Source organism: Gymnodraco acuticeps, unplaced genomic scaffold, assembly GCF_902827175.1.
Source record: "Gymnodraco acuticeps unplaced genomic scaffold, fGymAcu1.1, whole genome shotgun sequence".
In the NCBI taxonomy this organism is placed as follows: domain Eukaryota; kingdom Metazoa; phylum Chordata; class Actinopteri; order Perciformes; family Bathydraconidae; genus Gymnodraco; species Gymnodraco acuticeps.
In genome coordinates, this window is record NW_022990238.1 from 2,349,356 (window position 1) to 2,362,672 (window position 13,317).

At 42.3% G+C, this 13,317-nt stretch overlaps 1 protein-coding gene across 1 annotated transcript; it reads right to left on the minus strand.

Moving 5' to 3' along the window:
* Window positions 1–310: 310 nt before the first annotated feature.
* tfap4 (transcription factor AP-4 (activating enhancer binding protein 4)) lies at window positions 311–11,802 on the minus strand. Its single transcript, XM_034220207.1, has 7 exons — window positions 11,424–11,802; window positions 8,740–8,905; window positions 8,549–8,647; window positions 8,262–8,432; window positions 8,006–8,143; window positions 3,379–3,546; window positions 311–3,267 (listed from the first exon to the last, which is right to left on the minus strand). Exons 1-7 carry the CDS (start codon window positions 11,510–11,512, stop codon window positions 3,109–3,111), a joined length of 990 nt encoding a protein of 329 aa, XP_034076098.1. The 5' UTR covers window positions 11,513–11,802; the 3' UTR covers window positions 311–3,108.
* Window positions 11,803–13,317: the final 1,515 nt, after the last annotated feature.

Sequence of the window (13,317 nt, forward strand, 5' to 3'; positions counted from 1 at the left end):
GGAGATGCCACCTACTGTCCCTTGTGTACATTTTAACTGTCACAGGACGTGGTGGATCTTAATTTAGCGATGAGCTGTTGAGCAAGAGAGGGAGGTGGGGCTTCAATATCGCAGCCACCAATCAGGAATAGACACTTGGACATCAACTGTACTGCTTGAGTGATGGCCAGCCACAACCAGAGCTGGTACAAATTCAGCTGCTTATGTCATTATTCGTGCTATGATAACCGTTATCAACTCAGAACTGGAGTGAAACACTTGTTTCAAAGACTTAAAAAGAGAGAAACAAAGTCACACACTAGGAGCCCAATGCATAAAAAACAAAGTACAAACTTTATTATTCTGTCTTTACAAAGGCACAAGCCTCTTTATCCCCAAAACATTTCTTTAAAAAACAAAACAAAAAACACAAAATAGCTTCTTGACGACCATAAGCACTGACAGGTCTAACAAAAAAAGATACAGATAACAGACGAATGGAAAGGGAGATGAGGGAGCCATCAAATGTGTAACGGGGTACAAAAGATATTGAAAATAGAAAAAAATAAGACAGCTAAATAAGATTTTGCTAAAAATGTGATGGTCAAACAGGACAATGATGTAGGAGGTCTTGACATGAAGGAGAAGGGGAGACACAGCTGTGCGGCTTTTACTCATAACCTCAAGAGCTTTATCTGAGGAGAAGCTCCTTTATACAAAAGAAAGAGGCCAACTCCATAGTACAGTAAGTGCTTTGTAATGTTGACCCTATTAAATGATCCCCAGGCCCACCCCACTCATCTGATATGTCCACTTAACATTTCCTAACACACAGAACAAAGTTTAAAACACATTTGGAAATAAAACAGTTCTGGTTTTCAGCAGAAAACGAATAAATGAAAATACTCAGAGAAAAAAAGCACGGGCTCTACAAAAAGCAAAGCTTGCAAAACACATTTTTAACATATAGGAATCCCCTGCCCATAGTGACAGGGAGATGTCCCACGATTTGACAGACACGTTGCTCTTTTTAGTGCAGCTGACATCAATATTTCTTTAAAGGGCAATTCCATGACATAAATCATGATAGATGAGTTGCGTTCAATTGAACACATTATCTGTCCAGCAGTTCAAAGCTCCATCTATGCATCCATGCAGGGGATATTAATAAGGAGTTTGTCCCTAAATGCGATTCTAAAATAGCATGATATGTCAAAAGCACTAAATGTAATCTCTAAATACACCAGGGTTCACTTTTGAAAAGTAACCTGATAGGGAAAAATGTGTAAAATGTATGGAATGTCAAAATTCATTGTGGAATTTTTCCCCAATGAATCTGAAATCTGGCTTTAGTAGAGAACACTAACGGGACAACAGTTGAAAATCGACATGTAAGTCTAACCAGCAGTCAGTATTCGGATACATTTTGAATAACTGGGGAGTGCTTGAATGTAATAAGTACAACTGCCCGGTTTGTGGCAAACACAATACAACAAAAAGAAGAGACAAAAAAACTGGAAATACACTGTATATTCCAACACACCTGGGTGTTTGCAAGCCTGTTTGGGAAGGCAAAGGAAAACCAATTCCACCGGCCACCAAGCGACCCAGATCAAGTGTTCAGATTTGCCTCTCAGACCCCATGGCTGTGTTAAGGCTGGCTTCACAGTGCCTCCCTGCACCATCGGGCTATTAGTAAGGCAAGCTGCTGCCTCTATCCAAGCTACATGTCTGAACGCCGAAAACCAACAGCACCAGGCAGAAACACTTAAAGTATGATCTAAGCAGAAACATGTAAATAGCATGGTAGGATAAACATAAAGCACGCAAAAGCATATGATCTATGCACGGATATGCATATGTCAACTCCATGGCACATTCAAGCTATTTCACAGGGCAATTACACTCTGCTTTGATAGATGCCCTAACATTAGGACAGCTAACTACATTATTAAGGGCTTAATAAAACCAGCCCTTAAGACTGAGCAAAGAAATGATTGTATGTCAGTTTTATATGTGTGTCGTGTGCACATACACACATCAAATGCCTTCATTTCAAGGCAATTGCAGTGCTGTTGCAGACTGCCAGAGTCTGGGATATAACTGCTGATTCAAAATGCTATATGGGACACACATACACCAGTGGAAATCACTCAAGAGTGCCCACGGATTAGCTTATTTACCTATAGCCAGGTGCTTTTAAATTCAATGGGGGAGGGTGTAAAAAAGAAATGCACTGATCTTTTTTTGTCAGGCCATGAGCAAAAGGAAGAACATGCCAAATACATATGTGGGATTACTGGGAACCCAGCCCAGTAAAAATGGCAACAAACAATCAAACACAAAAAGAGAAGAGCTGTGAACCAGTAAGCGCACTCTCTCCTCCCGAGCTTCATTTTCTGTGGGCACCAGTTAGCCATGAAAACAGCTTTTAAATTGTGTTTTTCCAGTACAATCACTTAATTTGCTGGCTGAGGGAGCCTTAGAGGAACAAAATATTGAAAAGGAGACTTCACAAAACATTATATTCTTAGATCCAGAAACCTAAAGAAGGTGATTCTATGAGACAGCTTTGCAAGCTCACAGTGTCTCTCAAGACAGAACTCAACTCAGAGAAGAAGGTTTAAAAGAGGTTAATCTAAAACTAAAATGCTCTAGTGTTGGGTGGTGACGGGCTCTTCGTCAACTTTGTCTCCTGTTTGCGGATCAGTCAAATGACTTCAGGGCCGAATAAAGAGAACAGTCATGGTGATTAATTGTGATGTTAAGCAGAGATTCTAGTATCCAGTTTTACGAAGCATTCATAGATCAGTCAGTGATCTATTTGATTGTGAGATATCAGGGTGCTAAGCAGAGAATGTTAAGACAAGCAGAGAAAAACACGCAGAAGAGACTGCTCGTATGAGTGTCTAAGTGTAAACATATTCAGGCTGACTATCACGGTAAAACATGTAAGAGTGTACTGAAACAAAAACAAAAACGAGTGCTTCAATCTGTCTACCAGCCCTAATAATGTCCAATGAACAAGAGTGCTGTTGGTGTGAAGCCTCCTGTAGCCCGTTTCTGCTTGGGCTTTGTGTGTGTGTACATGTACGGAGGTGTATGGCGTGCGAGACGTCAGGGAATAACTCAGGGGAGTGAACAGTCATCGGGCCCGTCACTGTTTGAGGCCGTGTCTGAGCCTGCCGCGTCAGAAAGGCCGCGACCCGAAGTGACGATGACCGCCCTCCGCTGCTCTTCCTCGCCGGCACAGCCCTTCCCCTGGGTGCCCTCGATGTGCTGGATTGCCTGGGGAAAGACGAAAGTGATGTCAGTGACAACAGCACCCTCTGGTGTTCATATCTGAGAACATTTCCAACAAGAAATGAGTCTTAATTCTGTGTCTGACTTTCGTCTTACTTGAACAATGGTGTCCAGGTTCTGCCGAGATGTGGACACTGTATTGATTACTGATGTCTGGCCCATGGTTACCACAGTGACATGATGGGGCTGTGGAGGCTGGGCAGGTGCAGGGACGATGACCGTGGCATGATGTGTAGGGGCAGGGGGGGTAGAGGGGGCAGACACCTGGTAGAAAGGAGGAACATTTTAAAATACTCTCTTTTCCACACTGCACTGTGATAATAAATGATTATGGTTAGGAGTATATTAAAGGAATAGCACATACACAGGCACTATTGCACACATAATTGAGAAAACAGCTGGGCAGCATATTGAATATTAGCCAGGCCAGATGTTAAAATCTATAAGTCAACCACATTTTTGTCCTTTGTTTCGTCCCTCTGTCTTTTGAGGGTGCTTTCGATCACTCTGAGCTTGACCAACACGCTTGAAATGAAGTAGATCTGTATAGACCACAGAAACTGCAGTTGTACAATTTGCAATTAAAACATATTTAGTTTTTTTAATAATTATCTCCAAGTATAAAATGACAAAGCTAGTTTGAGACCGCAAACATAGGTAAAGGTGGGGTAGGTAAGTTTGAGAAACCGGCTCGAGATACACTTTTTGTTATATTCCATAGAATGCTCTTAACATCCCGATAGCAATGAATATCTTAAGTGCTTTTGATGAAAAAATCCATAAAAAAATGTTCATCTGTGGAAGCCGTAGTGCTGTAAAAAGCACGACCAATCATTTTAGCCGGCCCGGCTAAAATAACTGGATGGCCTACCTGCCTGTCAGCTTTCCATCTGTGCACAAACTTATCTCGTGCCCTCATTGGTCATGTGCGCGTTCGTGTGTGTTGGGCTCTGTAAGGAAGTGGCAGATTTTTTTCCGGCTGTGTATTTTCAAATTCTAGCGCACTCAAGCTGGTTTCTCCAAAATTACCTACCCCACCTTTAACCTCAAGGTGCACCTATTAGCTTGTTCCAGGACTTTCAACACATCTCACAGTCTTAAGTTAGTGATACTCGAAATAACATCCTATAACCGTGAGATGTAGTTTTGACAAATATGCCTATTTTGTTTTTGATTAAAAGTCTGATGCATACATATTTCCTTTATTTCAAGGTATCAGTTTCAATAATTCAGTAAGGTAAAATTGTGACATGCAAACAAGATGTTTAGTTGTTTTGGAACCATGATCCAAACAAAAATGTAGATGCAATTGGGTAAGAGTTCATTTTTACTGAGGTAATTCTGTTTATTCATAGCAATATTGAGTTGAGGTCATATCGCCTGGGGAGTCACAAACAGTCACATGACTAATGCAGAGTGTATCAATCGTCTTCACTACCAACGCCCAGCTGCCACAGGAGGTGGATGGGCAGACAGCATATGCCAATTGATTTGGCATCATGTTCAGTTAGGGTAAGCATCCAGAAACACGACACTCTCAGGGCAGGAAGACGGGCAGAAAGACTTGTGAGCTGCTCATTTAACACACTGTAAATGTGTCTTAGCTGCTGACAGCTCTAACTTGGGACTGTCAGTGTGACATCCACAGTACACTGAGATTATTTGTGTAAGTGTTTTAAATGCAATATGCGTCATTGATTCAAAGAAAACCAAAACATTTTACAACTACACATAAGAAGGAGGAGGGGAATATGAAGCCAGCAGACATATTGTATTTTAGACTAAAGAGGCCAAGTCTGTGTATCAAGTTCAGATCTTACTTGATATGGTACAAAAATATGTTTATGTTAAACATATAATTCCTACAGTAAGTATTGATTAGACCCTCCAGAAAAACGCGATTCTGCAATCGCAGAATTTACCGCATAATCAGCAAAATGGCGCAGATTTTTAAAAGGCCGCATATTTATCAAAAGGCTGCATAATCCCCGCATTTTTCCACACAAAGTTGAGAAGAAAAAAAAGTTAACTCGTCTTGACGTGAAGTGATGATGACACGACGTCATCAGCTCGCGCATCACAGAAGGTAAACAACACCGTAGAGCGAACGTGTGGAGCTCACACGAGAGAGAAAACACCAAGATGAAAAAATCGAATCCATCTAATTTACCGACGAACATTTCTGCTAAAGACCGGGCAAAGCAGTACCCCGATGTCTTGCACGAAAGTGGGGGGAAACTATTCTGCACCCCGTGCAACTGTGTGTTGGAGCATAAGAGAACATCGACGGTGACGACCCACTTTGATTCATTCAAACATTCGAAAATGCTTTCTGCTGCTGTGGACAAGAAAGCCAAACAACTCACGTTCACCGAGGCATCGACCTCCAAAACCCTTTCGAGGGCTACAAGAAACGAGGTGAGTAGCCTACAAGATTGAAGCTGGTCAGATAACGAACAAGTAAATCAACACTTCTCTAACTTCTGGTCACTTTCCAAACAGTCTCAAGGAGGCAAGAGTAAACCCTCTCCTAAAGAAACCCACTCTCAACCCGTCAGATGTTATAAACTACAGGCCTGTCTCTCTACTCCCGTTCCTGTCTAAATCACTTGAACGCGCTGTCTTTAAACAACTCTCCTGTTATCTCAATCAGAACAACCTTCTGGATCCGCACCAGTCTGGTTTCAAGGCAGGTCACTCCACAGAAACTGCTCTCATTGCTGTCACTGAGGAACTGCACACTGCCAAAACTGCATCCCTCTCCTCTGTCATCATCCTGTTGGACCTGTCTGCTGCATTCGACACGGTGAATCATCAGATCCTCCTTCGCACGCTCCAAAAACTTGGAGTTTCAGGCTCTGCACTTTCCCTCCTCACCTCATACCTGAAAGACCGTACCTACAGGGTGACTTGGAGAGGGTCTGAGTCCGACCCTTGTCAATTAACTACAGGGGTCCCTCAGGGCTCTGTTCTTGGTCCCCTCCTCTTCTCCCTGTACACAAACTCGCTCGGATCAGTCATTAGCCCGCATGGTTTTTCATACCACTGCTACGCTGACGACACCCAATTAATTCTGTCCTTTCCCCGCTCAGAGACCCAGGTTGTCGCACGCATCTCTGCTTGTCTAGCTGACATCTCTCAGTGGATGTCTGCTCATCACCTCAAGCTCAACCTTGACAAGACTGAGCTGCTCTTCCTTCCGGGAAAAGATTGTCCCACTCTTGACCTAACAATCAACATCGGCACCTCAGTTGTTTCCTCGACTCAGACTGCAAGGAATCTGGGTGTGACCCTAGATAACAACCTGTCCTTCACTGCAAACATCGCTGCTACAACCCGTTGCTGCAGATACACGCTTTACAACATCAGGAAGATACGTCCTCAGCTGACACAGAAAGCGACGCAGGTTCTGGTCCAGGCTCTCGTCATCTCACGCCTAGACTACTGGAACTCCCTCCTGGCTGGTCTACCTGCATGTGCCATCCGACCTCTGCAGCTCATCCAGAATGCAGCGGCTCGTCTGGTCTTCAACCTTCCTAAATTTTCCCACACCACTCCGCTCCCTTCACTGGCTTCCGGTAACTGCTAGAATCCACTTCAAGACACTGGTACTTGCATACCATGCTGCGAATGGATCTGGCCCTTCCTACATCCAGGACATGGTTAAACCGTACACCCCAGCGCGTGCACTACGCTCTGCATCAGCCAAACGACTCGCTGCGAGGGGGACCCAAGTTCCCATCAGCAAAAACACGTGGGTTTGCTATCCTGGCTCCAAGATGGTGGAATGAGCTCCCCATTGACATCAGATAGTTTGCACATCTTCCGGCGCAAACTGAAAACTCATCTCTTTCGACTCCACTTCGAGCGATAGATTTATTAACAAAGCACTTATATACTAATAAAGGACTGGCTTATCTAAAGCCAGTTGAGTAGCACTTGAAATGTTTGGCTCTATGAAACCTGATGTACTTATATGATTCTGTTTTCTTCAAGGTTGTGTCTTCCTGGTCGAATGCACTTATTGTAAGTCGCTTTGGATAAAAGCGTCAGCTAAATGCAATGTAATGTAATGTAATAAATGAAAACAGAATGAGGCGGAGAAGTGTGTGTGTGTGTGTGAGAGAGAGTGTGATTAAAATAGCCCAATTGCTTATACAATAAATAAACATTGAATGTGTTTAATTGAATAGTAAAGGGGTTTAACGTTAGTGGCAGGTTGTGTGTGAGAGAGAATAAATAAATAAGACATCCCAATATTTATTTTTTCCGCATATTTCACAACTTCCCGCAATTTCACCGCATGAAATCACATAAAACCCCGCATGTTTGATCGCATAATCAAGGATTTTAGCCCGCGTTTTTCTGGAGGGTCTAATTGATATATTTGGCTCATTTCAACCAAGGGTATTGTTTGGTTTAGATGTGTTTGTATATGTCAGTGTTATAAATCCTAACATTATTAAATGTTTTACACATTCAGTCAGAGACAGATGTATTGGTGTCTATGTCTATGGCACATATTTAATGAAAAATACTTCTAGAAATACCCCATGCCTGTTTTAGCTCCAAAATGTTTTGTTTCAGCATTAAATGTGTAAACAGATTCTTAAATAAGACTTAGGGAAGATAACTAACTACAAAAATGTAACTACATCATGGTAATGCTCAGAAGGATTCAACAGTTAATGTGCGAGTCAAACATATAAAGAATGGTATCCACCTGTGGGATGTGGTCTGGAGAAAGGTCCCTCTCCAGCTTGTGCTGCTGCAGATGGACGAGGCTCTTGTTCTGGGGCTCCTGCTCGGGGAGTACCCTTAGCTGCTTCTCTGGGTACAACTGGGCATCCAGGGAACGCATCTGAAACACAGAGCAGGGGATAACAGTGTGAGTTAGCAACACACAGAACTATGTTGGCCAGTGTATTTGTCTGGACACAGACTTTGTCAGAAATTGTGTTAACCGTTGTTCATTTTACCTGATCTTCTAGCATCATTCTGACTGAGCGCTCTTTCTCCAGCTGCTGCCGTAACTCAATCATCTCCCTCCTTAAGTCCTCAGTCTTCTCCTCCTCCAGGATGTCTGGTGAGCCAATCCCTTCATCTTTTTCCTCTGCACGCCTCCTCTTGGGAGAGGAACCACTTAACTCCTAGAGAGAGCACACAGAAATCAGATATCCATTTTAGATAAATATATAGACTGATGATACTGAAAGACAGAAATCACGATGAAGCCTTTTCACCTTTGGCACGGTGACATTTTTACCTGTATGATTCGTTTGAGCTGATTGTTCTGCTGCAATAGCCGCGTCTTCTCCTGCTCCAAAGCAAAAATGTAATCCGTTGTCTGTTGCAGTATGGCAGCCTGGGGAAATGAGAAGAATAATAAAAGTTGAGTTCAGCGCCTTACAGATCCATATAACGCCTCAACTAACCCAAACTTCTCTTATGACCCACCTTACTGAGCTTCTCTCCATCACTGTGTGGGATGAGTGTTTTAAGAGACTGGAATCCAGTATTGATGCTCTGCATACGCCTACGTTCGTTGCTGTTGGCAATCTCTCTGCGAATTCGCCTCTCTTGGTCCCGGGCTGTTTCTGGGGTCAGAGGAATGTTGGCCAGACTACGGGGAGGAGAAGAGAAGGGCAGTGATTAGTTGGACAGAATGACAAAATAAAACATACATAGTGAACTTCAACCTAATCCAAAGACAGCAAGAGATATAGTCAAAATCTTTGATCTCGATCCTTGAATGACACATTGCTATCCAATTGTTATTAATGCACTCAGTTTTAAAATAACATTACGTTTCAGAGCTAATTTTTATGTCGATTAATAACTACTTTCCAGGGTGTACAGTGAAACACTTTCATGTAATTTATAGCATCATAAGCGTTCATCATAAAGTTAAATTCCATATTTTCATGCATGCTGAAGGCTGCTCTTCCATCACTGTGCCATTTTCTACCAGGTGTTAAAGTGACACATTAATATGTATGCTGTGCAATATAATGTTATGATTGTGAAAGGTCTTAGGGAGGGAGAATTCTTCCTGATGTTGAAGCAGGACTGACATTTTACAGGACACATTTCAAGCAACACACATGGTAAAACATCTTTACAGTGGCACCACCTTTGCTGATAATTCCAGTTGGGATGTTAAAAGAGCAGCATTGAACCTGTTAGTATCCCAACGACATGGTCTGCCATTATGCTGTGCTTCAGTTGAGGGGAAATTCTGAGCGAACTTCCTCTTACAACCTCTGTATCGAGCTCAGTATCTCTGGGACCCTCTCTAGCCAAGCGCTTATCTGTACTGACTCAGCTGCCTCAGTGGAAACAATTGTGCAGACACAGATGAGGAAAAGGAGTGTGTGTGCATACACACACAGGCACACGTACCAGCAATGCAGCGGCATATCCAGCCAACACATCCACTGCCAAAACATCACCAACTGTGCTTGGACTTCACCATATCACACAGGCACAACCACTAACCAGGAGAAAGACTGGGTCCCATGTGGATTGAAGCCTAAAACAGGAGTCATAGTGCCAGGAAACTAAATACAGCTGAATAGTACAATAAATCCACATGATTGGTTGATGAATTATTAAAATGAAATCAGAAAGTTATATTGAAATTGTATTGATCAATTTTTTGTAATGTGTCATTTCACAAGCAAAATTTGATATTTTGAAAGATTCATGCGTAAAAAATATAACAATTTGCTGCTTCCCTTTTCTTAAATCTTAGACATGTAAATGTTTTTTCTTGTGAAAAAACAAACAAAGACATCACCATCATCTCTAGGAAATAGGTCTGCACATTTTTCGACAATATTTCTCATATTTTATAAACTAACTAATCATCCACATATAATGGAATATTATTAGTTGATAACATAATATTGTTATGAGACTGCAACTTGTATGCCAGCAATTGATTTTAGTTTTAATATTCATACTGAACAGAAGTCATTTATGATTTTTTAAGCGTAATACTTGTAAGTATGTATACTTATGTTACAAAGTATGTCCCTTTTCTATTGGTAGATTTTCCTCTTTTGTTTACCAATTCTCCGCAGACTCACAATGAGGAATTAATGAAAACGAACAGGACTACATATTCCACACTGCCCGCGTCACTGCTAAGATCCATCAGCAGATCACTCCGCCTCCCTCTTCAAACAGGGCTGCGGACGTATGGATGGCCTTCCGCGACATACACACCCCCTTATTAATAACACCACTTTTTATCCTGCCTCCCCGCTAACGCTGAATGTCCGTTTACCGGACACACGGGAGATAATGTATAAAAAAGCCCAACCATTAAACCCCCTTAGTCGACACAGCGCCCGACAACAGCTCCGTGCTCCGAGCAGATTTTCGTGTCCTCCGCCATTATAACAATGCGGCAGGCAGCATGGCAGAGGTGCGGGATGAAAAGACGCAGTGGAGGTGACTCAATAGCACGACCAAGACACACAGAAACCCCCGTTAAACTATCGCCACGACAAATGGGGGCAATTTACAAACTATATGTATATTTTCACATTAGAAGTAAACGAAAACGGCGCCATAAACAGGAAACACGCCAGACCCCCTCATCACTTTTAGCACAAGCCACAAGCATGGCCGCACTACCCACAATAACTTCGGCTCGCTCTGAGCAAATCGGCAACACGCACGACGTGTGCGGCAAAACTAGACCCTTTCACACTGAATGACACTCGCTCGTGTTATCTTTTCTTTTCTTATGCAAATCACAGCACCTATAGGCGACACTGGGGGTGATTTGAGGATAAATAGAGCAGGGGTGCGCTCTGGAGCAGAGTAGCAGCGTGGTGTGCACGGAACCACGTGGTTTATGTTAGTTAGCCACAAAAATACAACGATATCGCAACAAAATGTGCAGAAAAACATCACAGGGGGGTGCTGCGGGTTGAGACGGAGCCACCACTTGCTCAGAAGCAACATAATTCAAGTGTTCGGTGATAAATAATGCGCGCAGCTCCCAGTGAGTGGGTCGTGTACACAATAACAGATCAGTTCAAGCATGTTACCTCATCGCCGTCTACTCCAAACAGATGACTTGTAATAATAAAACAGCTGCATGCTGGCTGAAGCGCATGTATACACACCTACAAAGACCTCCAATCACTTCTTTCTCCGTTTTCCTGAAATGTTGCAAAGAGGGCACCTTCTGAGCTGGTACCATGAAATACTCCATGCTCGCCTCTCGCCAGTTTGCCCCCCCTGCTAAAAAAAACAGGCAACAGTCTCCGTTGAATAAAAGAAAAAATAATATGCTTAGAGAGCAGAAATCCCGTGATCCGACGCGGGTTAAATCCTCAAAGAAGATATGAATCCTCGTTTGTGTAAGGTAGTAGTTTTTCAGGCTGCTGAGAGTTGTAATGTTACTCGACTTCCAGCTGATGGGGTTCCCTCGTTGTGTGTGGCTCTACCTCTCTCTCTCCCTCCCCTCTGCTTTCTCCCTCTGCATGACCGTGTGCGCGCGTGCATGTGTGTGTGTATGCAGCTGATCGGATGGCTTTCAAGGCGGGAAACAGCTGGTAGGAGTCACACTGCACTTCCAAAAGCCTCCTTCCGCAGAGAGGAGGGACTGCATGTAAACAAAGGACTATTTAGCGCAGAGATACAGCGTCAAGACAGCGCACAAGGCTGAAAAGGGGGTTAAATGTATTTAATATGAATTACAGTGAAACATTAGCAGATAATTTACGATTAAATGTGCGATGCAGTGTGGAATAAAAGCAATCCACGAATCCCCCAGTCGGTAATAACCTAATAACATATAAATCACACGTATATTTCCCCTCATTTGACTTGTTTCAAGAATATTTTTTATAAAGAGCGCCTTTAGATTTAACCCTTACATATTTAAAGATCCCTAATATATGTAACAAATAGGTACATGCTAATAATGCAATACACACAGGAGTCATTTTACAATATATGTTAAAGCAATAACCTCAACATGTAGATTGCACCTTGACACTGGTGTAGTAAATAAAAAGCAGGACTACAGTACACTCAAACAGCTGCGATAAGAGGACAGAGGATCAGCTGACGGGCTGGCAGAGCTGCACAGCAACAGCACACCGAGAGGGCATTCTGGGACACACTGCACACACACCACTGCTAACCGTGTGTTGATCACCATGTTGGTTAGCAACAGTGGTAGTACAGGAGAATACACCACATTAACCTATTTTAATAGAAGCTGTGACGCTCATGCAGTAATAACCTGCCAGCCACAAAATGGGAGCAGCGAATTTGTTTTTGTGCACCCGGAAACACGAAGAGCTGTTGCAGCTGTATCCTTGTGGAGGCACATGGTGGCGCTTTGTTAATTAGTCTACCTTACTGCTGCAGCTGTGAGCTGAGGAGCTTTAACACAAGCATATCTTTAACGCTGATTATCACAGAGCTGGTTACACACAGATGACCTTCATGTAGCACTATGGCAGTTATTTCTAAGATATATCAGCCCCACAGTACGCATTTAAAATGTTTTTTTTTTAAAAATAGTTCATATTATATTTCATTCTTTAGATGTCACACATATATTTTCAACTTAAATACAGTTCTTATATTTCTAGGCGTATAAACTCAGACTTTGATAGATTAACAGGATATAAAATAATAATGTATTTGTGTAGCCTAGTTACAGTACGATTACATAGGTTTGGATGTTTTGCCCAACCCTTATATTAAAATATCAATTGATTAAGTCTTACTATGTTGGTAAATAGGATATACAATATATTTAAAAAAAAGATTATATACAATTACAGAACACAACGTTTGCATAACATAAGCGAGAGATTTAAAAATAATGTTTGTATTCACAAAAAATAAATCAGGATCCACAGTGTATAGCCTAAGCTATCTTCTTGCAGTTGCTAAAGTATTATGTATAGACATTTTTGCGAAATTGGGATCTTGCATCTTCCTATATCATGAATCTCGACCTAACAAAAAGCTGCTGAAGCAACATCCAGAAGACAACAC